General features: G+C 40.4%; 1 protein-coding gene across 7 annotated transcripts in view; it reads right to left on the minus strand.

Annotated features, from left to right (window-relative positions):
- The window catches only part of DENND5B (DENN domain containing 5B), a 193020-nt gene extending 165281 nt beyond the window's left edge, over positions 1-27739 (minus strand). For 6 of the 7 annotated variants that reach the window (XM_045466582.1, XM_045466585.1, XM_045466583.1 and 3 more), the window contains exon 1: positions 27387-27637. In XM_045466582.1, the coding sequence (XP_045322538.1) occupies positions 27387-27507 (121 nt within the window). In that variant the 5' untranslated portion in view covers positions 27508-27637. Of the gene's footprint in view, positions 1-27386 lie in introns of all 7 variants that reach the window. The other variant, XM_045466586.1, reaches the window with a different exon arrangement.
- Positions 27740-27945: the final 206 nt, after the last annotated feature.

Here is a 27945-nt window from a genome sequence, read left to right on the forward strand (position 1 = left end):
AAAGACAAGCTTAAGAACAGGGAACACAGAATGGAAGGAGAGAAGGAAGACACCTTCTCCCCTAAGCAATATTTTAGTTCAGAACCAGATCCATTAATCTAATTGGAAGCACTGGCAAGGATTTTCCATCAGCTATATCAGCTACCTTCTATCATTCATTATGATGTACTGCTTAAGCACATAAAGTTGCCAGAACACAAATATTTTGGAATTATCTCAGGCAAGGAGTAAAAACACAAGCAAAAAATTTAAAACCTACTGTGCTCAATAGCTGATCATTTTCAGAATTTATAGATGAATATATTGTTGGCAGTAAGGATATTCTGTCTGTATTTTGTTTCACTGTTCAGTTTAATGGAAGTATAATGGAAATATAAGAATCTGATAGCATTTATTAGTATCTGCTTAACAATTATAGAAGTTTAATCAAAGATTTAAGAACATCAATAAAGTAGGGGCACCCAGGTGGCTCAGTCAGTTAAGCATCCGACTCTTGATTTCAGCCTGGGTCATGATCTCACAGTTTGTGAGTTTGAGCCCTGCATCAGGCTCTGCACTGACAGTGTCGTCTCCTTAGGATTTTCTCTTTCTCCATCTCTCTCTGCCCCTCCCCATTCCCCATCTCTCTCACTCTCAAAATAAATAAGCTTTAAAAAAAAAAAAAAAAAAAGAACACCAATGAAGTAGTGAAAGGGACAAAATCAAAAGATGTTAATCCACCAGAAAAAGAGTTGGCTGTGTGTTTACTGTGACCTTAAGCTTACTACTAAATTTTAAAAATTTAAGAATTTTATGAGAAGAAAAAGGGGAAAGAAAAAGATACTTCGAGTGCTATTGCCATCTTATTATATCCTTTAAAAATACTCATAATTGCGGTGCCTGGGTGGCTCAGTCAGTTGAGCCTCCAATTCTTGGTCTGGCTCAGGTCTTAATCTCACAGTTCGTGAGTTCAAGCCCCACATTGGGCTCTGCAGTCATGGCGCAGAGCCTGCTTGGGATTCTCTCTCTCTCCCTCTCTCTCTCTCTGCCCCTCATGCAAGCACACTCTCTCTCCTCTCTCAAAAACCAAAAAAACAAAAAAAAACAAAAAAAAAAACCCTCTTAATTTTGTACCCAAAAATTTTTAAGTGTGCTTATTCTTTTTTTATTTCTTTTACTGATATAGTCTCAATGTTAGAGTGTCTAAGAGCTATCTTTGGCCCTTTTCCTCTTCTGAATCTGTATCTCTCCCTTGGTGATCTTATCTAGTCCCAAGGACTTAAACACATGTGTAATTTGTAATTCCAGCTCAATCTTTTCTAACTCCAAACTCATACATGTAACTGCATTCTTGACTAAGATATCTAGCAGGCATCTCAAACTCAGCATGTTCAAATCCCGTCCAACAGTCTTCCCCATTTAAGTCGATGGCAACTCCATCTTTCAAGCTACTCAAGTCAAAATCTTTGCAGCCACCCTTGATTTCTCCCTTGCATTCACCCCCCACCACTTGTAATGAAATCCTATTGTTTCAATCTTCCAAATATATCCAGAAACTGATCATATCTCACCATCTGTTCCGAGCTGCCATTATATCTTACCTAGATTATTGCAAGCTTCCTAACAAATCTCCCTGTACCTCTAAATTTAGTCTTCATACAACTGCCAAATTTATCTTTTTAAAAGTCAGGGGTCTGTGTTGTGTTCAAACCTGCAATGCCTCCCCATCTCCCTTAGAGTTAAAACCAAAGCCCTTTCAAAAATACAAGGCCTTTCTGACCTCCTGTAACCCTTCTGCCCTGTTACTCTTTCCCCTTGTTCACTCTCCCAGTCTCCTAAAGGTTCCTTTAAGTCACTAGAAAACCATCATGGCCCCACTGAAGGCCTTTGCTCTTCCTGTTCTCCTAGCCCAAAAGGCATTTATGTCAAATATCTACTTGGCTAACTCCCCTAACTTCTCTCAAGTCTCTGTTCAAAAATCACTTCTCAGTGAGGCCTACTCTGTCCATGCTATTTGAATTGCAACCAGAGCCCCCCCTACACACTCACACTCACACACACACACACACACACACACACACACACACACACACACACACACACACGGAGCTTACCTTTGGTGAACTCATCTCACCTAACAAAGACTGCAGAAAAAAAAAACCAAAAACTAGAATTACAGGGAATATTCCCATGAGAAAATGGAGTAAGGGATTAGCTAGAACCTTTTGTCAAGACCCTACTCACATTTAGGGACTTGAAAAGATAACTCCATATACAAAGGATGAAGAAAAGAGGTCAGTTACCAAAAAAGAATCTGTATATACTCAGAGGTTCTATCTGAGTCATAAACATACAGCTGCTACACACTAATGTGAGAGTGTCATGGGGGGAAAACAAAACACAATTTAAAGCATAGCAAAGCATTTCCTTACCTACACATGGCAACAGAGAAATAGCAAGAAAATGTACCCTAATTCCAGGCATATGCAAATATATTAAATAATAATTTCTGATCCATATACCCTTAACAGTTTGTCTCTAAGATCCTTACCTGAGACTTGATGCTTAGTTTAAAATTTTTTTAAAAAAAGAATCTCATCATTTAAATCCGATTAGCCAACATCTGACTTCCTGAATTCATAGTTTCAGTTTTCAAAAAAGACACCTAAAGGGCACCCAGGTGGCTCAGTTGCTTAAGCGTCAGACTTCAGCTCAGGTCATGATCTCACGGACCATGGGTTCGAGCCCCACGTCAGGCTCAGTGCCGTCATGACAGCTCAGAGCCTGGAGCCTTCTTTGGATTCTGTGTCTCCCTCTCATCCCCTCTCCCGCTCCTGCTTTCTCTCTCTCTCAAAAAATAAACATTAAAAAAAAAAAAAAAAAGACACCTAAAACCAATCAGTTTAGCATAAAGTGACAAACAGAAAAACTTACATTTATTTTTTTTTAACTTGTTTTATTTTTCATTTTTTTAAATTTACATCCAAATTAGTTAGCATATCGTTTAACAATGATTTCAGGGGCAGATTCCTTAGTGCCCCTTACCCATTTAGCCCATCCCCCCCTCCCACACCCCCTCCAGTAACCCTCAGTTTGCTCTCCATATTTATGAGTCTCTTCTGGAAAAACTTACATTTCAATGGGGAAATGAAAAATCAATAATTTGTTTAATCATGTACTGAGCACCTAATGTTATATAGGCCCATGATAGGAGTACATGTGGCCTCAAGTATGGTGACTGTCCTCAAAATGAGGTATAAATATCAAATACATGAGAATTTTTTCTTTTCAGTAAATTTATCAAATATATTGACCACACTGGCTACATATTCTGGAAGATTCCCATTTCAAAAAATGTGCAGCGAGCACCTATTATGTGCATGGCGCTGTACAAGGTGCTAAGAGGTTATAAAGGTGAATAAGAGGTTATATGTATTGTTTCCTATGTATCCCAGACATTGTACATTATCTTACTTATCAACCTACCAACTTTATAGTTAAATACATCCCTGTTTTATTTTTAATGTGTATTTATTTACTTTTTTTTTTAAGTGTTTGAGACAGAGAGAGACAGAGCATGAACGGGGGAGGGTCAGAGAGAGAGGGAGGCACAGAATCCAAAGCAGGCTCCAGGCTTTGAGCTGTCAGCACAGAGTCCGATGCAGGGCTCAAACCCACAGACCGTGAGATCATGACCTGAGCCGAAGTTTGACACTTAACCGACTGAGCCACCCAGGTGCCCTGTGTATTTATTTTTTAAAGAGAGAGAGAGACACACACAGAGCACGAGTGGGGGAGTGGCAGAAAGAGAGAGGAGACACAGAATCTGAAGCAGGCTCCAGGCTCTGAGCTATCACACAAGAGTCCATGCGGGGCTTGAACTCACGAACCTCAAGATCATGACCTGAGCTAAATTCGTATGCTCAACCAACTGAGCCACCCAGGTGCCCCCACTCCTGTTTTAGAAATAATAATAAAGTAAGGCCCAGAAAATTTAAGGGACAGGGCACCTGGGTGGCTTAGTTGGTTGAGCGCCTGACCCCTGATCTTGGCTCAGGTCATGATTTCATGGTTCTTGGGATGGAACCCTGTTTCAGGGTCTGGGCTACTTGTGTGGAGTCTGCTTGGAATTCTCCCTTTCTCTTGAAATAGATAAATAAACTTAAAAAAAAAAAAAAAAGAAGAATGTTTAACAGGCAACACAACAAGTGGTAGAACTGTGATTTAATTTCAGGTACTTTAGGATGCGTGGGTGGCTCAGTTGGCTGAGTGTCCCACTTCAGCTCAGGTCATCTCACAGTTCCTGATGGCTCTCTGCTAACAGAGTGGAGCCCTCTTCGGAGCTTCTCTGCCCCGTGCTCGCTTGCTCCCTCTCTCTCTCTTTCTCTCAAAAATAAATAAACATTTAATCTCAGGCACTTTAAACTTCAGAATGCATGCTCTTAACTACCATGCTAACCTGGTTCCCTCAAATAGCTTTAAGGTTAGAGGACAGAAAGATATGCTTAGAAATAATGTTAATACACCTGACCAGCCCTACCTCATCAGTGCCCAAAAGTCTACCTGACAAAATAGCAAATTAAGTACTCATGGGTAAAGAGTTCACACATTTTATACTACAGAATGACTCCCAAATTTAATTAAAAAAAAAAATGGCTTGTATATGATTTGGGAAATGATAATTTTACAAGAAAAATAAAATGAATTAAATAATAGGTGATACAAGCAACTAATTTTCAGCTTCTTTCAACTCTAAAAAAACTGCATAATAACTTCAATTCTAATTCTGTCCAACTCATCTCTTCCTAAACATGGGAACAAAATCAGATGACTTATAACACAGCACAAAACTAAATACACTTTAAGTATTTACAGAGAAACTGTATCTTACACACTCTTAGCACTTATGTAGAAAAGGCTTACTTCTGCCAATAAAACTTCTTTTCGCACACTGGCTGCACAAAGCTTCCCAAGACAGACGGGCAGCCTGCAAGGCCTTCAAATCCTTTGTTCAAAAGGTGGCAAATGGGTCCTATTGACCATTAGAGTCAGCCAGGTTTCTGGGAAGCACTGACCCCAAAAAAGACATTATGTTTCTTCATCTTGCAAAGCCAGAGCAGACAAAAGAGCCAAAGCTAAAAAAAAAAAGATAAACCAAAGGAAGATTCGACTTAAACATTAAAATCCGTATCATACAAATTTGACACAAACAGCCCCTAGTTTTCAACATTGCTGTCACAATGTTAACCTACAAAAATGAAAAGACTGACCCCACTGTTTTTAAAATCTTAATCTATCACTCAACTAGGTAAAATCTCAGCAGTTGGTATGAACACAACTGCCAACCTCCTTTAAAAAAAAATGAGGGCTGTCTTCTCATGTAAAACAGGGAACTAATGGAAGGAAATCATATTTAAACATCGAAGACATTCCTAAATAGTAGCCAAGTTTCTTCTTAAAAAAAGAAGTAGGAATAACCAGGTGAATCTCAAGTTACTATTCAGTAAAACAGCAGTTTCATGAGCTTTGAGAATAATTTATATGACAAATTTTCAGAACTTGTTTTTGAATGCCAAATAATAATCCTAGTATCAATGATCCTAAATAAAAGTTAATTTTATTTTTTTTTTTAATTTTTTTTTTCAACATTTATTTATTTTTGGGACAGAGAGAGACAGAGCATGAACGGGGGAGGGGCAGAGAGAGAGGGAGACACAGAATCGGAAACAGGCTCCAGGCTCTGAGCCATCAGCCCAGAGCCTGACGCGGGGCTCGAACTCACGGACCGCGAGATCGTGACCTGGCTGAAGTCGGACGCTTAACCGACTGCGCCACCCAGGCGCCCCAAAAGTTAATTTTAAAATATAAAAAAGGATTACTTATGATCTCCTTGATCTACAATCATTTGATTTCAAAAGATCTCCAGGATTTAACAAGAAACATGCAAATGTCTTTTATAAATTATTACGTTTACTAATCACATGGTCTCTAAATCAAAATAAAATATCTTTAATAAAAATGAAGGGCACTGCTTACTAATCAGGAGAGATTCATAATTCAGAGATGTTCAAAGTACCACAAATACTTTAAAGCATAATGCACTGTAGTGACTGACTGTTCTCAAATCTTACATTATTTCATTTGCTCCACAACTTATTTTGTAAGAAACCTGAGTATATATAAACCTTTCCTTGAGTGCCTATTCTTTATTGATTACACCGACAGCAACAAGGAAACAAAACAAGGGCAACCCACTGTAACTCCAGACTGGCTACCAGAAGATGAGAATATGTGAGGATCTAATGGAAACAAGGCAGGGACTGCTGGAGTCCATGAATATTTCAGAAGAATAAATGAAAAGTGTGCCAGATGGGTTTGCTTACAGTTGGCTAACAACTAAATTTCTGACCAAAGCCAAATGCTTCCTTACATAATTTATCAAGCACTTTTCTGTTCCCCTCCACTACAACACTTTTCATTCCTTTTTTTTCTCATTTTCATTTTCTTTTTTTAAAGAGCAATACCATCATAACTTCTCTTTCAAATTAGGACTATTACATAAAATTTTTAAAAGAGAAAAGAAAGGAACACCTGTGTGCCATGAACTGCTGAGTCTGAAGCATATATCCAGGTGTTACTACTGAAGCAGAAATGGACAAAGTGCTACAAAAGCTAACCACTTCTTTTTAAACAAAGTAGTTTAAAATAAACACTAATTGCCAAGGGTAAGCAACAGCAAAAACACAAATCAACTATGTATAGCCAGCAGAGGTGAAGGCCCATCCTTCCCAGAGCACACTGTTCCTGCCTAGCTCTCCAGACTCAACTTCCAATGTTGTACCATATATTCCAGACACAAAAGCAGCTCAGTGCACATGTATTCTCAAATTCTTTTAACAATAAAAATAATAAACATCACATCTGAGCACCCCCTATGTGCCTGGCACTATTCTAAGCATTTGACCAGCATATCCGAGGAGCAGTTAAGAGTACTATTACTATTAGGTAAAGAGAATTGAAGTAACTTGTCCACAGCAGTCTGGCTTCAGAGCCCAAGCTCAAACTCTGCAGTACTGCTTCTCTAAAATAGTAGATCTGTATTATTTACTGCAAATACAAATTGCTTTAAAATCCTGCACACCACTACAGCTTTTGTATACTCTATTTAAAAATTGTTCCTAAAGTTTGTAGGTCCTAAATCAGAAGTTTAAGAGCCTTAACATTGCCCAAATCAGTGTGGTAGCTAGCCCCCAAGATGGCTCTCAACGACCTTGCCTCTGGTAACTCACAGCCTTGTGGAGTTCCGTCTCACAGTATACCAAGCAGGGGTGGTCTGTGTGACCAAAAGCATAAGGCAGAAATGATGGTATGCCACTTCTGAGATTAGGTTGTAAAAGATGTTGGCTTCCGTCACGGACCTCTCTCTGGGCACTTGCTCTGAAGGAAACCAGCAGCCATGCCATCAGGACATGCAGGCAGCCTATGGAGAGGCCCAAGTGGTGAGGAACAGAGAAGCCTGCCCACAATCACACAGGTTGTGACTCTGATGCTTCAGCCACACTTGGGCCAGGCCCTAGGAGGGCTGCAGCCCCTTCCAACAGCTTGGCTGTAAACTTATAAGAGAAACCCTGAGCTGGAACCACCCAGCTAAGCTGCTTCTGGTTTCCTGACCCTCACAAAGTATGCAAGATAATAAACATCTGTTTTGAGCGCTGTATATTAGGATACTTTGTCTCATAGGAATAGTTAACTAACATAATCAAGTAGTTCTATTGACAAGCCTATTTATAATGAAGGTGTTAAGAGAAAGAGACTTTTTTTTTTTAAAGTTTATTTATTTTGAGAGAGAGAGAGACAGTGTGTGCACATGAGCAGGGGAGGGGCATGGGGGGGAGGGAGGAGGAAAGAATCCCAAGTAGGCTCCATGCTATCAGCACAGAGCCTGATGCAGGGCTCGAACTCATGAACTGTGAGATGATGACCTGAGCTGAAGGCAGACGCTTAACCCACTGAGCTGCCAAGGCACCCCCCCCCAATAAAGTTTTTTTCTAAGTAAAACTTTTATTAATTCAACATGTGTATAACCTTCAACTACCTACTAAAAAGAAAACAGTGTATCTATGGAGTCCTCTTACATTTATGTGGTTGAGCCCTCTTGACTAATTTATATGTCTTACTTATGTGGATGCCTTTAGTCAACTACATGTAGAAAACCTACTCTGAAAACAGATGGGCAGTCAACAAAATTTGTGATTCCCATGTAAAATGGCCCAAAGTTAATCCTGTTTTCATTTAGAATGTGATTTAAGTCAACATATAACAGGCTTACTATTATTCGTTTTAAGTATAAGTGCACTGCTTTCCATCAAATTAGGGAGGTGGGCTCTTTCACATAAGAGAATGGCTAAGTTCCTCTATAATGAATAAGGAGCCTGGATTTGGGCGCAGAAGAACCTTCCTTCTGGTTCTAATTCTGCCACTAGCAATGTAAACTTATACAATTCATTTAACATCTCTGAACATGACTGCAAACTAGGGACTGTATCTGACTTGCTTTAAAAAATTTTTTTTAATGTTTATTTTTGAGATAATGCAAGAGACAGATGTGTGCAAGCAGCGGAGGGGCAGACAGAGGGAGACACAGAATCTGAAGCGGGTTCCAGGCTCTGAGCTGTCAGCCCAGAGCCCGACGCGGGGCTCGAACTCACGAACCATGAGATCATGACCTCAGCTGAGGTCAGACGCTTAAATGAGCCACTCAGGCGCCCCTGACTTGCTTTAAATAAAAAATATAATTTGAGCAATACCTTCATTATTATCAAATAAAATGAAGTAAAAAGGCAGTAACATGGGTAAGAGAAATACATCAAAGTTCAAAGAGTATAATCTAAGATTAATAAAAAAAAACATATCGGAACACAAAGAATACCTCTAGAAACATCCACAAAGAAAATGATAACTATAAGTGTGTCTGGGGAAAGGAACTGGAAGGCTAGGGAAAAGGATGAGATACATTTTTTAATATAATTTTTTTCTACCTTCTGAAAATGAGATACCACATAAATGTATTATCTATTTTATTTTAAATGGATAAAATTATCTGTCAGTAAAAAAGGATACAACCCCAAGGATTGTCTTGGAACATCTGAAATAGTTCCATCAACCCCTTAAATCTCATCAAAGTATCTGAGGCTTCCTCTAATCAATTATGTTTATGAGGATAATAGCTAATGTTTATGGAGCAATTACATCCAGTCAGGCTCTATAGTAAACACCATATATGCATTATCAGCTAATTGGTACACACAGTTCTAGAGCAGTAACAGATGACCTGGACATTCTAGGTGGGAATGCCTAGAACCCACTGCAAGCACCTGCAATCATTCCAACTGGTTAGATGGTTGTTTGCCGTACAAACTCCAAAATGTTAAAGAGCATATGGTTTACTGCCTCATAGCTGAAGAATACAGATGCATTCCAAATGCACTGCTAAAACTTGTCACAGAACAAATGTGCATTTTAGCTACAAACTGAAGCACTGCAGAAAAGAAGGTAAATTATTTACTAATTAATGCCCAGCAAATTATCCTAATTCAAAAATAAGTCTCAGCTTGTATCTGGCCAGTTTCTATATTTTTCTTAATTACAGAATTTTTACACTTCGTGTAAATTAACATGCACTCATTCTTGGTTCCTTCAATAAAAGGGAGGGCGAGAAGAAGGGAGGGAAAGAATTCATGAGTTATGTCTACAAATAGAGGTAAGTGTCACATTATGGAAAGAACACAGAACTCCTGGTCTGAAGCCTTGAATTCAAGTTCTAGCTCCACCATTTGTTGTACAACATTTAATCACTACTACCACGACTAGATGCAAAAAAAGCAGTTTTAATTCTCCCTCCTATAAAGGAAAATAAAGTTATACCAGCATTATCACTATCACAAATTCAAAACTGGCCTAAACATCGTCTGAGACTTATTTTCTCCTCTGTTCTTCCCTTCTATGAATGGCACTATCATATCCCTGCTGCCTGGGCCCAAAATCTCAGTCATGTGCGTCTCGTCTCCCCTTTAACCTCACATACAATAAAGCTGCCACGTCAATTCATCTAATGTTTCTCCTACGTCTTGTATCCATCCTCTCTTCTTTATTCCCACTGCCACTATCCTAATTCAAGCCCTTCCCCTCTAGTTTGTTTTGTAGAACTGTCTTCTACATTTCACAAAATTCCACATCTATTCACAATAAACAAAGTGTATTTGAGGAAACATACCTCAATATAATAAAGGCTATTATATATGAAAAATTCACAGCTAGCATCATACTCAATGGTGGAAAACTAAGAGCTTTTCCTCTAAGACCAGGAACAAGACAAGGATGCCCACTCTCACCACTTTTATTTAGCATAATACTAGAAGTCCTAGCCACAGCAATCAGACAAGAAAAAGAAATAAAAGACATCCAAATCACTAAAGAAGTTAAACTGTCACTATTTGCAGATGGCATAAGATACACAAAAATCCTAAAGACTCCAACAAAAAATTATTAGAATAAATGAATTCAGTAAAATTGCAAAATAACAATTTCCTAACTGGTATCTGCACTTTTAGTTTCTCCCCAGTTTAATTCCACTCTACACCCCTCATCCAGAGTAATATTCCTAAAGAACAGCTTTGAGCATGACATTCCCTTTGTTCAAAACCTTTTAGGGGCTCTTTTCTGTCTCTCAAAGGGCATTGTTCATAGTCTGGCATTCAGTTCGGTTGGTTCCTAACAGCCATTTCCCTTCCCCTTCCATTGTGAAGCAGCCCTAGTTTTCATCCTAAACTGGTCTCTAAACAGTCCATTTAATCCCATCTTCCTCACCACACCAATATTTTAAGAATGGGCCTCAGGGAAGTGTCACCTAAAGGGGTCTAATCATAGCAAAGCCCAGATTTTTGTTTCATGATGTGACTGGGGAGTGGAGGAGGAAAGTTAAATCTAAGGAAGGTGTGATGTGCAAATGTGAAGTGTGAAGTACTGTCACCATTTAAAAAAAATTTTTTTTAGCGTTTATTTATTTTTGAGATAGAGACAGAGCATCAGTGGGGGAGGGTCAGAGAGAGAGGGAGACACAGAATCTGAAACAGGCTCTCAGCACAGAGCCTGACACTGGGCTTGAACTCACAGACTGCAAGATCATGACCTGAGCTGAAGTCGGACACTTAACCAACTGAGCCACCCAGGCACCCCTACCATTTTATAACCATGAAGGAATGAAGGCACCCTGTAAAGGAAGTCAGCATTGGTGATAGAGCGTAAAGAACTGCAATGAAATGAAGTTAGAGCTCTGTTCAAATTATACCTGAACATCCCACCCCCTAAAAAAACTTACATGAACCAGCCAGATTCCTTTATTTCTTAGGTCGTCTCTGACCTATAACAAGAAGCATTCTGACAGAAAAATCATCCAAAAGCTAGATTCAGCCTGTCTTCCCAACTCATCTCCCACTCCATGAAATACTTAAAGCAGACTAATCTACACATCTGTTCTGAGTGACTAACATGTACATTTGGTCCTAGAAACAAAATGTAGGAACACAGATGTGGGAAAAAATAAGCCCCTTCTTCTCCACAGTGCCCCTCTACTTTCTTTAGTTACTATGCTATATGCTCCAAAAACGTTTTCAAGGATCAATGCCAGTCACAGTACTTAAAGCAACTAAAATCCACCTCAATTTGGCCCATTCTAAAAAATAACTAAACAGAAACAAAAATGCAAATAATAACTCTCCAGATAAAAACTAACCAGGGTTCTCTTTCTTGTGCTTTCTTTTTTGAGTTTTTTTTTTTCTTTTTTAGAAGAGTTTGTTTTATTTACTCAAAAAAATTTTAGAATGCACTGTCATTACCGACAGAAATCCTATTCATAACAGTAAATTGACAGTTTAAAGAAAAAGAGGCAAAAAAAATTAAAAAAATAAAGAAAAAGAGGCACATCTGCCCTTGTATAAGTTTTTTCAATTACTATGATAAATATCCCTTCTTTGCTTTCTTAAGGTCTTCATTTGGTTTAAACATATTTCATATGTTTTTGATGTTTTATATGTTCACGATAAATGGATTTTAGGAGGAAAGTCATTTACAGAAGGGATCTAAAAGCACCAACAGCCAAAACACTGCCAGACAATCAAAGACTGTCGTTGTTCTTATTATTACTCCACTACATGAAAAGAAAAACTGCAGACATTCACTGTGTTCTCTGCAGCTAGTGCCAGCACTAACCATGAAATGTTTACACAGCCTCTACAACGAGGCAGGCAGGGAGCTGTGAGGGATAAGTGTCAAATCTGCTGCTGCTTCTAGATTCAGCCTCCCTAAAATGATTCTCTCCCAGCAACCTGAACGGAGACAATCAGATTTTCCATCAGAGGTATCTCATACCACCTAAACATATTTCCATTCTGCTATATAACTACAAATAAATCAGATTCCCACTGAGACAAAAATCCAGAGTTTATCTTATCTGTCACTGAACTAACTGCCTCTTTTTCTTATTAGCTTCTTTCCTCTGTCTTCCCATCTCATTTGTCATCGGCACTTTCCCCTTTCTTTTCCATAAAGGAAAAAAAAATAGATTATTTTAGCATTAAACTCCTGGGGTTCAAAGCTACTTTCTTTTCCCATTTCACTTTAATTCCTGGTGGTATAAAGCATTTTGGTTAAAAGAAAGCGTTGTCAAGTACTAAGGATTTAACGTTTATCCCTCAAATTAAACACCTGAGGCAGAGAACTCCATTTCATTTATTTATTCACTCTTTCAATCAATAATTATTTACAGAGATCTTTAAAGATGTCATATACTAAATCAGCGGCAATGACTTCAACATAAAAAAATGCTACTGTGTTTCTCGGATTATTGCTCAGCTCATTTAGCCACATCACTTCAGTTAAATGGTCACTCTGGCATCTAATTAGTGACCAGAAATCAGAATTTCTATTTTTATTTTAAATTCTACCCCTCTGGGGTAACAGGTGTTCATTGTTTTCTTTAATGTAATCCTGTATTCTCCAGTTTTTATTTTTGTTTTTATTGTTCTCATTAAAATAAGCATATATTACTTCTATAATTTAAAAGCCACAACTTTTTAATTTTTTTAAAGGTGTATGTATTTATTTTGAGAGAGAGGGAGTGCGAGTGGGGTAGGGGTAGAGACAAAAGGAGAAACAGAATCCCAAGCAGACTCCATGCTCAGCCTGACATGGGGCTTGATCCCACGACTGGGAGATCATGAGTCAAAATCAAGAGTCAGATATTCAACTGACTGAGCGACCGAGGCACCCTCTAATGCCACAACTTTTTAAAAAGCACTTACTGCCTTTTATTAATTCAAACCAATTATTTTATTTATCTTCACCTCTGGTGGAACATTTCAGTGTGTAAAACAGACATTCCTCAGAAAGTTCTACTAAAATGTCTGAAACAGCAAATGCTTAGTTTTCTGGGTAAACCTAAAGATAGTATGCAAAACAATAATAAAATAGATCATCCCCAACATTTTATTTCTGACACTAATTTTATCCTGTCTAAAAAAGCAAACAGGGGCGCCTGGGTGGCGCAGTCGGTTAAGCATCCGACTTCAGCCAGGTCACGATCTCGCGGTCCGTGAGTTCGAGCCCCGCGTAGGGCTCTGGGCTGATGGCTCGGAGCCTGTTTCCGATTCTGTGTCTCCCTCTCTCTCTGCCCCTCCCCCGTTCATGCTCTGTCTCTCTCTGTCCCAAAAATAAATAAATGTTGAAAAAAAAACAAAAAATAAAAATAAAAAATAAAAAAGCAAACAAAAAACAAACAAACTTATATGCTCTACCAACAAGTAGCAAAATCAAATGATCTCCTTTTGTCTATCCCTGATGCTCTTCCTACTCTATTTTAGGCATCTAATAAGGTGTCTAAAAAGCATTTATTATCAAATAAGCAGGTTAAAGGGTTGATTTTCTCTGAAAATATTCAATTTGTTATTCTTGCATGATACCCTCTGAATCCAGATTTTAACTTTTCATTCCAAATAGACAACAATGGGGAGTAAATAGGGTCTCTCTTGGGTTTCCTTATCCTAGAAAGCTGTAATTTTTGGCCTCTCCCTAAATAAGCAACATTACTTTACAAAGTTTTATTCCAAATAAAAAACATATTTAGTCATACACACACCCACAAAACTTCAAAGTTCCTATTAGACAATATATAGATACTCTGGAAAATGTTAAGAAAAAAATAGACTTCTTAAAGAAAAAAATTTAAAGAAAAAACACATGTCTACAACTAAATCTGAATGTTCTCCTCAATTCTAAGAACATCTTTTAAGAAAGCATAAAGCTTTAATGTTGCTGTGTAAGGAAACTTGGGTACATTGAGGAAAAGCTCAAAGGCCCATAATCTCATCACAAAGCAGCAGGGTCAAAAGGCAGAGGTCAGGGAACAGGGGAAAGGGTGAAAAACAGTTCCCACACTTGAGAGGAGACTATATCTCATTTCAGGAGATGGTCAAAAGCTATTCAGTTGTATTTAGTAAAATAATACAACCATTTACATTCTCCTTTAAGTCCCAAAGTGAATCTGTATTTCAAAAAGAATTTCTTATTTTTAAAAGCAAGGAATTTAAGAAGTTACTTCTTTCCCCTACATATTAAGAAAAAAAAAAAAAAACAAATCTCTCACACACATACACCAATGCTTCAGCTGTCCCTCAAAGACTGACTTTCAGTTAAAAGCTGTCACCTGATGAATTCAACGGAGTTCAATGGGGCAGAGAAATAAATACTAAATGTGCATACATGTCAACAGACATTTCACATCAAGGCCTCTGCCCCCTAATGATTCAACAAAGTATGTCTACTTCTTGTGGTCCTAGGCCACATTCAGAAAAATCTAAATTTTCACTCTTCCAGGGAAGAATGAATGTGATTTTGTTAAACTTTCAGTCAGTGCAGCATTTGTGCTGGAGACTTTATAATGACTCCTCCAGCAGGCTATTAAATCTGAGGGCTCCAAGTTCTAGGACATTTGTCTGGATATCTCTGCACAATTTCTCACACTCTAACCATAAAATCTGTGTTCCAAGTACAAAAGAGAGAGAGAGAGAGAGAGAGAGAGAGAGATCAAAAGATCAGGAAAAGAGGACTTTTGGAATAAGAGGTGTGGTTTTCGACGGCCTTCCACCCTCCCATACACCCATTTTAGCTCTCTCCCCACTGACCCCTTCCACCAGGGACAAGACAGTTTACAAGTGGTTAGTTTACAAGTGGTTCACAGTACATTGAAGCCCGTCCATCCTTCACTGTGAGGAGTACACAAAACATTACATTTGAGACACACAGCTTTCTTGTATTTATTTTATATCAAATGGTAGCTAGAACTGCCAATGGAAAAAATAAGCACTGCCAGACAGGAGTGAGAACAACTAAACAAAATAACCTATTTTGGCATACTCACCTCAATGGTACCAATGCTTGTGTTTTAATAAACTGTGAAATCAGTCATTGTTCTTGTGAACAATGGCACAAAGCAAATGAAGTCAAGTCGGAAAGCTCATTTCCCTGGAGCTGAGCCAGAACATTTTAAAAGCCAGACAAAAGTTTATTAAGAAAAAGAATACACTTGAGACAGGAGATGGGAAACATTCTTAAACAATCTGTTATCTTATTACCCCAGCCATTTAAATTTCCTTAAAGGTTAGGGTTAAAGTTGAAGTGAAGAGAAAGTAACCTAGAAAATAAAACAAAACACTGTGGTCCTGGAAGTGAATCATCCATAAACTTTAAGCCTATAACTGGTCCTAAATTTCTGCTGCTCAAATTATTCCAACCCAAGTCCGTAGCTGATTCTCATCAAATTCCATTTGACACGCTAATGCCAAGTCTTGTGACAGGGAAGACTTCCATGTCAGGGAATCATACAGGAGTCCAAGATGCTCACTCCCCTTCAAAACAATTCCTGTCTTATCTGCCTAGAAGGTAATAATCCCTCCTTGCTTTTTTAGTCCCAAACTACAGCAAAAAGGAAAAAAAAAAATGATATAAATTTAGCATACAGAAAGAATATTGTTTAGCAAATTGTCCCTGTTTCCTCAAAGAACTATGAGAAAAGACAAAGGAAAGAAACTAAAGGTATACTAGAAACAAAGTATTAAACCTGAAAAGCCAGGGGAAATCAGAAACTGCCCAGTTTCTGCTGGGATGAAGTAACTGGAAGATCTACTTAGACATTAACAACTCTTCACCAAGATGACACTGGAGATTTTGATCAAAAGAATATTTCTGGGGCGCCTGGGTGGCTCAGTCGGTTGAGCGTCCGACTTTGACTCAGGTCATGATCTCACGGTCTGTGAGTTCGAGCCCCGTGTCAGGCTCTGTGCTGACAGCTCAGAGCCTGAAGCCTGCTTCGGATTCTGTGTCTCCCTCTCTCTCTCTTCCCCTCCCCTGCTCATGCTCTGTCTCTCTCTGCCTCAAAAATTAAAAAAAAAAAAAAAAAGCATTAAAATTAAAAAAAAAAAAGAATATTTCTTCTTCTTCATATAAAGAGACAACCAAAAAAGCAATAGGTAGTGGCTTCATAAGGACTAAGGTGAAAGGGCGATCTTTGTAGAAAGGATGGGGGGGGGGGGGGTGCAGGGAAGGTACAAAAAGCCTGGTCTGAGCACATTTATGCCAAACTGTACAGAAGAATTAAGACTCTCAGAAACTTATGTATCACTTCTACCATGTTTCCTCAAACTATAGAAAAATTCCCTGTGTTAATAAATGACTATAAGAATGTACTGTACTCAGAAAAAAGGATGACAGGAAAGGGCAAGAAAACATGCTCTTCAAAGCAGAAACCCGATTCTCCAGGTTTGACCAGGAGAAAATTACGTAAAACAGATGGATTGACATCACAAGGCCTCTGAGATCTAGACAGACTACTGAAAAATATCTTTAAACTGGGTTTCACAGTTTAGAACCAATACCGAAGCATTCAGCATGCTGGTCCTCACAGCAGAGCTGAAATTACAAGTATCTAGTAGTCTACATCAGCCTAAGTATTGAAAAACGTACTCCCATGTGTGTCCTCAGATTATGAACAAAAAAAATTTTTTTTAATCTACAGGGAAGGGAAGCAAGTAAGAATACTTTTGTAGTGGTATTCCTAAGAGAGTATGAACATGTGAAAACTATTCACAGCTCATCAGTAACAGTAGCTTAGCAGCAGCATTAACTAGACATATTTCCCATTATGTGTTGGCTATACACAATGACTGTCGTGGTGCATAAAATGCCACCTCTTTCTCTTCCATCCAAAAAAGCACATAAGAATGGAACTGAGAGAGAATGGCATCATTAGAGGGAAGACCTTGAATCCATTCCACTTATTTTTTTTTCATTCCACTTATTTTTAAACGTAACATTTACAGCCTCAGTATTTCAACTACTGTTAATAATTACTGTGACTCAGCTCAGAAAAGACAGGCCCACTAATATGTCACCACCTAGAAGTTGAGCATAGCTGGTCTAGAGGATTTGGAGAAGCAGCAAGGCACAGTGGAAGAGGCGTATGTTGGAGTCAGAGAGGCTGGGATACAATCCCAGTTTTTGGTCTCTGTGAGTATGGGGAACACCTCACTGAACCTCAGCCTCCTCATCTATAAAATGAGGGAAATGATACCTTCAGGTTATTATGAAGACTAAAAATAATGCTTATAAATCACCAACCACAATTCATGACTCCATAAATGTTAGCTATTTTCATAGCTTCATTGTATAAAGGTGACTTCCTAGAGTGCCTTCTGACTTAATAATGCTAACACATATCTTTGAAAGTCATTTAGAGAAAACATTATTTCAAAAATAGCTTTGTACCAGTGACATATAGAAGTTTATAAAAGAAAAATGTAAGGTATTAACTCAAAATGTTCATGCTAACTAGAACAGTTATAATATTTAATTTAGAATAAAGTTAGTCGAAGTCACGGATTCTTGGAAAAGGCTCGGGGATGTCTAAGAAAGCAACTGTTTCATGTTTTTATCCTCATGATGTGCTATTCCAGCAGCATATAAAATACTTCCACTTTTATTCCTAGAATTCTCACTTCTTAGCTCCTTACACTCATTTTGTTTGAAAAGTAAAGAGGAAAAGACAGTCTTACTGAAAGTTTTTGGTCATTACATGGTGCCATTTCAACAAGTCAAGTCTTAGATGGAACAGAACATTATGCAGGTTACAATAAAGACAAAAACTTTAGAGAAACAAAGAAACTGTCCTGGCTGACCATATCCAAAACTGATATGGGATGCTCATGAAGAAGGAAACTATGAATGCAATTTCCTAAGATATTCCTCTAAAATCACAATGGAAGCTACAACTGATCTTTAGTATAACCACTTTCTGAAATTTCATAAACACTAGCCACCATTTATGTGCTCATCACCTGGCATTAGTTTTTAAATAAGACATGTTATATGCTTAAAAAACAAAAACGAGCAAAAAAACCTTGCTAATACCTGCATACTTGTTTGTATAAAGCTGTTTTTTAAAAAAAGGTTATTCATTTATTCATCACAGTTTATGTCAAGAGAGAAGTAATAGGCTAACAAATTCTAGGGGCGCCTGGGTAGCTCAGTCGGTTAAGCATCTGACGCTTGATTTCAGCTGAGGTCATGATCTCATAATTTGAGGGACTAAACCCCATACTGGACTCTGTGCTGACAGCTCAGAGCCTGGAGCCTGCTTGGGATTCTCTCTCCCCTGGGATTCTCTCTCCCCTCTCTCTCTCTGCCCCTCCCCCTGCTTGAGCTCCTTCTCTCTCAAAATAAATAAATACTTAAAAAAAAATTTTTTTTTAATGTTCATTCATTTTCTTGAAAGAGAGAGAGAGAGAGAGAGAGAGAGAGACAGAGTGTGAGTGGGGGAGGGGCAGAGAGAGAGAGAGGGAGACACAGAATCTGAAGCAGGCTCCAGGCTCTGAGCTGTCAGCACAGAGCCCAATGTGGGGCTCGAACTCCCGAACCCCAAGATCATGACCTGAGCTGAAGTCAGATGTTTGACTGAGCCACCCAGGTACCCTAAATAAATATTGTTTAAAAAAGAAGAAACTTTAGTAGCTCACCCCAAAGCTGAAAAATACCTTTTTGAAGAATTAATCATGGGGCACCCGGGTGGCTGTCAGTTACGCATCCAACTTTTCATTTCAGCTTAGGTCATGATCTCACAGTCCTTGACTTCAAGCCCCGGGTCAGCCTCTGCCCTGACAGCATGGAGCCTGCTTGAGACTCTGTGTCTCCCTCTCTCTCTGCCCCTCCCTGCTCACGCTCTGTCTCTCTTGCTCTCAAAAATAAAAATAAAAACATCAAAAGGAGAAAGAAGGTGAAGTAAATAAATGCATTTACAATATATTGCCAGGAACCATTAGTGCTATGAGGAAAATAAAGCAGGGTTACTGGCAAGAGTGGGGCAGGCAGGGGAAAGAAGGACACTATCTTATACAGGATGGCCTGAGAAGGCAACTCTGAGGAGGTAATACTTGTGCAGAGACCTGAATGAGGAGAAGCAGCACATCTTGCAAAGATGTCGGGCTACACTGTCCAAGAGGGTAGCCAGCCACTAGTGGCTATTAAACACTTGAAACATGGCTAGTCCAAACTGAGATATGAGGTAAAATATACACTGGATTTTGAGATTTTTAAGATTTAGTAAGAAAAAAAAGAATGTTAAATATCTCAATAATTTTCATGTTGATTATATGCTCAAATAATATCCTAGATACATAAATAAAATACACCATTAAAATTAATATCACCTGTTTCTTTTTACCTTTTTTTGAATGTGGCTATTAAAAATTTTAAACTACATATGTGTCTCATATTATATTTATAATGGACAATACTGGTCTAGGGGAAGAGGATTCCCGGGAGAGGAGAGAAGATGAACAGGCCATGAGACAAGAACAGCTCGCTGTTTTTAAGGACCTTCAAGAAAACCAACATAGCAGGAAGAATGATCCAGTCAGAAAAAGCTGGAAAGGTATGTAAAGACCAGATCATGAAGAGCTTTGCAAACCAGGGTGCTATATATCTGTGTCTCTCGCAAAATTCGTGTGTTGAAATTTAATACCAATGTGATGGTATCTGGAGATGGGGCCTTTGAGAAATGGTTAGGTCATGAGGGTGGAGCCCCCATGAATGGGACTCATGCCCTTATAAAAGAGATCCCAGAGAGCTCTCTCAGCCCTTCCACATAAGAGGGCCATCTATGAACCAGGAAGAGGGCCCTCCCCAGACAGAGGATCTGTTAGCACCTTGAACTTGGACTCCCAGCCTCCAGAACTGTGAGATATAAATGTCTGTTATTTACAAGCCACCCAGTCTATAGTATTGTTACAGCAGCCTGAACAAACTGAGACACAGGGTAAAGAGTTTGAATCTTAATCCAAATACAAAGGAAGCTACTGAAGAATTTTAAGCTGAAAAAATTATTCTTAGATCCCACTGCCTATTTTGTGGATAACTGGCAGTGTCACCTATACTGCTAGTACAGAGAGATTATCTAATACGGTGATTTCAAACAGGGGTCCCTGGCTCCCTAAGAACCAATATAGACAGTAATTGAGAGTCTGTGAACTGATATAATATTTCAAAAAGCTTATTAAAAACTGCACCTTTCCAGGGCGCCTGGGTGGCTCAGTCGGTTAAGCATCCGACTTCAGCTCAGGTCATGATCTCACGGTCCGTGAGTTCGAGCCCCGCGTCGGGCTCTGTGCTGATGGCTCAGAGCCTGGAGCCTGCTTCCGATTCTGTGTCTCCCTCTCTCTCTGCCCCTCCCCCGTTCATGCTCTGTCTCTCTCTGTCTCAAAAATAAATAAACGTTAAAAAAATTTTTTTTTAAAAACTGCACCTTTCCTATAAAGGGAACTGCACAGACCTTTTTTTTTCCCTTTCCTTGTGGCTGAAATTTTTAAAATTTTTCTTTAATGTTTATTTTTGAGAGAGAGCACACACATGCACGTGCAAGTGGCAGAGGGACAGAGAGACAGGGAGACACATAATCTGAAGCAGGCTCCAGGCTCTGAGCTGTCAGCACAGAACCCCAAGAGGGGATCAAACTCACAAACCGTGAGATCATGACCTGAGCTGAAGTCTGGTGCTTAACCAAATGAGCCACCCAGGCACCCCTGTGGCTGAAATTTTAATTTCTCAATCGGTCCTCATGTGGCATATGCGGTATATATCAGTTCTTGTACACTATGCCATTAAAAAAAAATTTTTGTAATGCTTATTTATTTTTGAGAGAGACAGAGTGGGAGCAGGGGAGGGGCAGAGAGAGAAGGAGACACAGAGAATCCGACGCAGCTCCAGGCTCTGAGCTGTCAGCACAGAGCCCAATGCTGGGCTCAAACTCATGGACCATGAGATCATGACCTGAGCTGAAGGCAGTTGCTTCACTGACTGTGTGAAGCCTACTCTATGTCATCTAGAATTAATTTTTTTAAAATAGATATATTTCGTTTTTTCACTCAAAAACAAGTTCAGGCTCATGAAAGAGAGGGGTGGTATGTTCAGAAATCAGTCACTTCATTTACCCATTCAAAATAGATGAAAACACTGAAGCCCACAGATGTCCTAAGTATCAGGCCAGGATTGGACTCTGGCTTCTGCCTGTGCATCCAGCTCTAATTATGGTTTCACAAACAATCATACCTTCCTTTGTCCACACTTTTTCGATTGCAGAACCAACAGAAAGAGATCTTGCAAGTCTAAAACACTGCCTCAGCAGAAGGAAGAAAGGTTTTCTCCTCGCCTGGCAACAGCCCACCCAATAAGAGACTGTTACAATTCAGTGACACTGCAAAGCCACCACATTTTGAATTCCCAGTTTACTCCAATGGACTTTGTATTTATAAGAGGCCCTCTTTGCTTTGTAAAAGAGGAGTACTCTACTTTCTTCTCCAGACTTGCCTATGGTTTTGCTGTAGCTTACATGTCCTGAATTGCAATTCTCTGCTATTCCTGAATAAACCCATTTTTCCTGGTAAAATAACATGGCGGCTTTATTTTTAAGATTAACAATGTCAACACAGATAACAACCAAGATACCTCCAATGGTGGTCAGATCAGGGCAGCTCTAACCCACCCAAGTCTGTACATGAGGCCATTGCTTTTAAAGTCATACTTTAGCAGTCTTAACTATGACATGTAGTCTGGAATAAAGGCAAGCCTGAAATGCTTGCTAAACTCAAGTCAAGCTCATCTTTTTTCTGAGCTTAAATAAAATAACTATGGAGCTTAGTAGTGTACTACAAGAACCAGGCTCTAGTTGTCTGTCTGCTGCCAGTCAAATGTGTTCTTTGAGAGGGTCCTTAATCTCTTAGCCTTGGTTTCTTCCCTGATAAATGACGTCCGAGGTCCCTTCCAGGACTAGTATGGCATAATACTGTCAGTCTCAACTAAATTTTGTACAGTTGACCTTTGAACAACACATGTTTGAACTGTGAAGGTCCACTTACGTGCAGATTTTAAAAATTAAATACAGCATAGTACTGCAAATGTATTTTCTCTTCCTTACAATAACATTTCTTAATAACATTTTTTCTTTCTTATTTTATTGTTAGAATACACTACATAATACATGTAATATACAAAATGTGTGTTGACTATGTTATCGGTAAGTTTTCTCGAGTTTTAGAGGAGCCAAAAGATAATATGTGGGTTTCCAACTGTGTAGGGGGGTTCAGCCCTCCTAACCAAGGGTTAACTGTATTTGAATTTAGACCATAGTCTTCACTGCCTCAAAGCTCTTCTGGAAACCACACCCAAGACAACCAAAGCTAAAAATAAATAGAGGCACCAAGGAAGATATCTAAACAAAGGCCTGTGACAGGGATTGCACCCGTCATACTTCAGTATCCCTCAGCAGAACTAAATCTATGCTACCATTGGAATGCTTTATTTTTTTTAACGTTTATTTATTTTTGAGAGAGAGAGAGCGAGACAGAGAGTGTGAGCAGGGAAGGCGCAGAGAGAAAGGGAGACACAGAATCTGAAACAGGCTCCAGGCTCTGAGCTGTCAGCACAGAGCCCAACGCGGGACTCAAACTCACAGACTGTGAGCTCCTGACCTGGGCCAAAGTTGGACACTCAACCGACTGAGCCACACAGGCGCCCCACCGCTGAAATGCTTTAAAATATTCTGGTCACCACACAATTTGTGGACTCATATGTAAACTTTATACTCATTCACTTATTAAACACTGTGTATACGGTTCTATGAAAGAGAGAGGGCAAAGACCGTAAGGCCCCTCCGGGGGCTTGCGTATTTATGTTACTCAAATAAAGGTCCTTCATTTTTCTATTGCCTAAACGATTTGTTGCTGTAAATCAAGCCATGTAAATTCCTACAGCTAGGTCTTAGAGGGAGTAAGAGACATAAAAGAAAATTTCAAAATGTCGTCTGCCTTCATGTCAACTAATTCTAACAACTTCTATTTACACCTCCTTTCGTCTTATGCAATAACCAATTTGAAATCCTTTTCATATATTTAATACTTAAATAAAATTTAAATATTTCTACTTTAATATCAAAAGGACTTTTTTGATTATGGATACAGTGCATTTTAAAAATATACAGTGAATAGGAAAAGCACAACAGCTACGATGAGCTAAAGAAAGGACAATAGGAAATACCAGTATATCTGTATGTGTATATATACGTATATATGAAATTTATATATATATATTTTTTATATATATTTTATATATTTATATATATATGTGTGTGTATATATATACATATATATATATATATACATATATATATATATATATATATATACATATATATATATATATATATAAAAAATCTTTCCCACTGTCGGTAAAGCTAACCTTTACTGGGAGGAGTGTCTAAAAATCGATCTGAAGCCCTGATAACTTTATCATAAGGTCTTAGTCTATCTATTACTTCATCATATGATTTGTGTTCTTAATTTTATTTCAATGCCCCACCACCTGCAAAGCATGAATCCTAGGGACATGTATATGTTAAGAAAAAAAATCTGTAAAGCAATGAGTAAAATTTATGTTTAACAGAAGTCAACTTAGACCTTCTACAGGCAGGGTGACAACTTGCTAAGAAACAGTGTGATAAAAATAGATCAGTTCCATAAAAGTAAAATAGAAACTTAACTATATTTAACTTTGAAATTAATGCAGCAAAACAGAAAATAACCTCCTGACTAATTTGCCTAACTCACTGGCCTTGTTTCCTCATCCTCAAATGTAGCTCTGTGGAAACAGTCAAGAAGATTGTTAGTTGAGAACATGATACTACATTCTCTTGTTTACCTCTCATCTTACTGGCCGCACTTTTTGGTTGTTTCCTCTTCATCCTCCTCACCTCTGAATGTTGGAGTATCTCCAGGATTCAGTCCTTGAGCCTCTTCTCTTTTCTATCTATACTCACTCCTTGGGTCATCCAATTTCATGGCTTTCAGCTCATGTCTATATATAAATTTTGACTGCCAGAGAGATGCCTTGCCTACCTGACATCTCCATTTGAATGTCTAATGGCTACCTCAAACTTAACACGTCCAAAACTGAGCTAATCTCCAGCCTGCTTCTCCATCCATCTTTCTATTTCAGTAAATAGAGATGTTTAAAATTGTTTAGGCCAAAAATCTTAGAATCATCTTTGATCTCTTTCTTTGACTATGAATACCATATCCAATTCATCAGCAAGTCCTGCTGGCTCTACCTCCAAAATATATCCAGTTTCTTACCACTTCACTGCTACTGCTTTGATCCAAGCCACCAACACCTCCCACCTCAAATAATGAAAAAGAGCCTCCTAACTGGTCTGCTTCTAACCTTGCCCTTGACATAGTCTAATCAACAAGAGAGCCATTGCAATCCTTTCAGAGAGTGCATCATATCTTTCCAATCTTATCTTTCCACTGCTCAAAACCTCCTGGTAGTTTTCCATCTCAGAGTAAAAGCTCAACAATTGTCTGTTAGACCCTACACAATCTCCCTACCCTTTCTCTATGATCATATCTACTACTTTCCTCCCCACTTAGCTCCAACCACCCTGGCGTCCCTACAGTTACCTGCACAAACTAGGCACTTTCCCACCTCATTTTGCATGTACTGTCTGCAATGCTGTTCCCCAAGACAATCCTCATGGCTTGCTTCCTCATCTCCCTCATGGCTCTGTTCTAAGATCACCTTTTCTGAGGCCTTCCCTAACCATCTTATTTAAAGTCTGCAACCCCACCATCCCACCATTGTGCTGGCACTACCCTAGTCTCACTTCCCTGCTGTATTTTTCCTCATAGCACTCACTGACATCTGGCACTCTGTATTTTCATTCTTTGTTTACACTAGAATGTAAGCACTAGGACGGCAGGGATTTTTGACTGCTTTGTTCATAGCTGTCCCCAGTGCCTATAACACAATCCACACCTTAAGGCTTTCAAAACTATTTGGTGAATGAATCATTGTACTGAAATATTATCAGGCAGAAGTGATTAGTACTTCAAAACACCAAATATTATGAGGAGCGAAATCTCAATCATCCACACTCATGAATAATACTGCAAAATGAGAAGCCAGTTGGTGTCTAAAAAATGAATTAAAAATTAATTTTTTACTACTTAATTTTATTAAAGCCATCTGCACTGTGCCTGAAGAGTCCCAGGCCCCATCTACAGGTGTTTTAGCTTTACTAGGCATATAGATTGGAAACAGATAAGGAAAAAATACAGGCTTTTTCCTTTCATCATCCCTACTGACAAAAGGCCTCCAAGTGATCCAGTACCACAAATGATTACGAAGTTTAGGGAAGAAAAGATTCTAGAAAAATAAAATAATCCCTTCAATCCCAAAAGAGGAATCTTTCCAAATCTCTCTGCAGACATGTTTTCTAACTTCATTATCACTTAACAAAGCCATTCTTAATATGTACATGAAATTTTAATTGAATAAACAACATGACAATATAATTACACATACAGAAAAACCTGGTACTCATCCCTCTTTTCCAAAAAATCTTTAACTAAAACTAGACTTAGAGTTTTTGTTGAAAATGTTTTGTTGTGAGCCTGGCTTTAAAAGATACTGTCTTAGCTAAGACACGAGTTGATCAGTAGTGGACCTTACAGCTGAACACTTTTGTCTAGTTTGTTTATTATTTAATACATTGTTCTGAATCCCCTCTCCTACTCCCAAAAAAGTAAAAGAGAAAACAAAAATACACATTAGTGCAATCAATAAGGCACGCTATGTCCAAAGCAAGCTGTTCTGAAAGGCTATGAGCTAAGTGTTTGACACTGACACAGATAAAGTTCAGGCGATAGATGTCACTTGTCTCACCCATTAGCAACAACAAAAACAACAACAAAAAACCAAGATTTAGATCCCAAGAAGGCAAGCATAAAGGAGCGTGAAAAATGAAATCGGTCATTCCTCCACGGCCTCCTCTCAACACTGCGCACTCATCCCTCCCGCCCGCCCTCAACGCAGTCATCCTTTAACGGCCCCTTTCCCAGCATCGGTTCCCAGCTCAGCCCTGCACTGCGCCATCAAATGAGTAAAAAGAAGGAAACGGTGCTCCTCCAAGAAAAGCCAGGCAGTAACACACGGTGCACCCAACTGAGGGGAGAATGTCCAACTACTAAACTCAGAAACAGCGTAGGCAGTGTCAACAAAGCGTCGTGCCGAGTCCCGAGCGTCCAAAGGTCCTCGCCAGCTCCCGTGACACTGCCAAATAGACAGGATTCCAAAAGGTGAGTCGACCGTCATCGCAGAACGCGAGGCGGGAAGCGGCGCAGACCCGGCACAGTCAAGGATGTTAAGTCCAACCAGCCTCCTGCCTGCACTCGCCCAGCGGGCCATCACCGCCTCAGTGGACGCGACGCCCGCCGCCCAGCGGTCTCTGTCGCCGCCTCCCCCGAAGGGGTCTGAGCGCCGCGTCACGTGCCAGGGCTGAAACTTCGCAGCCAGGCGGAGGGAGGTAGGATGCACGGGATCGCAGCAAGGCCGGGGAGTTAGTGCGCCCGGTGACTCACCCGCCGCCTCCGCGAGCAGCTGCGGGCGAGGGGGCCTGAGTGCGGGGTGGGGGCAGTGCCCTAGGGGCCGCCCCCGCCCCCGTTATTAATAACCCCGCGCCTGGGAGGCGAAAGCCCTAGGCGAGCGCCCTCAGCAGCAGGACGCCCGCGGGCTCACCAGCGCACCCTGCACGCGGAATAAATAACAATGTCATTAAATCGCCGCCCGAGCGCCAGTCCGGATGGAGAGCGGGCGCCGCCGGGAGCCGACTTTGTCTAGAACCCGCCTCCCGCGCGTCCCCGCAGCGTCCCTCGCGTCCCTGAGGGGACCCCCGCGCCGCCGCAGCCCGGCCTTACCCGCCAGCTCGTCGGGCTCCAGCCCACTGTCTGCGTCGATCCCGCAGAGCACGAAGTAGTGCGCGAAGCGGCAGGCGGCCGGGGAGGAGCCCGAGCCGGGGCCGGGCGCCGCGCCGCTCATCCCGGCCGAGCTGCTCCTGCCGCTACCGCTGCTGCCGCTGCCGCCGCCGCCGCCGCCGCCGCCCGGGAAGGCTCGCTGCCTAGGCTGCGGTCTCCGCGCGCCTGTCCTAGGGCGACACCGGCGCGCCCATGGCCGCGCAGCCGCCGCTCGTCACCGCAGCCTGGCTCCACGCTCGGCGCCCGAGAAGCGGCCGCGAGCTCGCGCTCAGTCGGTCCCGAAGCCGGTCCAGGGTGGGGGAGGGGCGCGCAGGGGGAGTGTCGGCGTGAGAGGCTCGCGCCGCCGTAGCTGCGCTTGCGAACTGGAAGCCGAGGCGTCTGGCGCCCGCCGGTCAGCTGAGCGGCGCTCTGGCTGTGGGAGCGCGGGGAGGGCGGGGGCGCCGAAGACCTGCGCGTGGGGCGGGAATGGAAGGAGGGGGGAGCGCGCTCGCGAGGTGCAGGA

This window comes from Leopardus geoffroyi, chromosome B4 (genome assembly GCF_018350155.1).
Source record: "Leopardus geoffroyi isolate Oge1 chromosome B4, O.geoffroyi_Oge1_pat1.0, whole genome shotgun sequence".
Lineage (NCBI taxonomy): Eukaryota > Metazoa > Chordata > Mammalia > Carnivora > Felidae > Leopardus > Leopardus geoffroyi.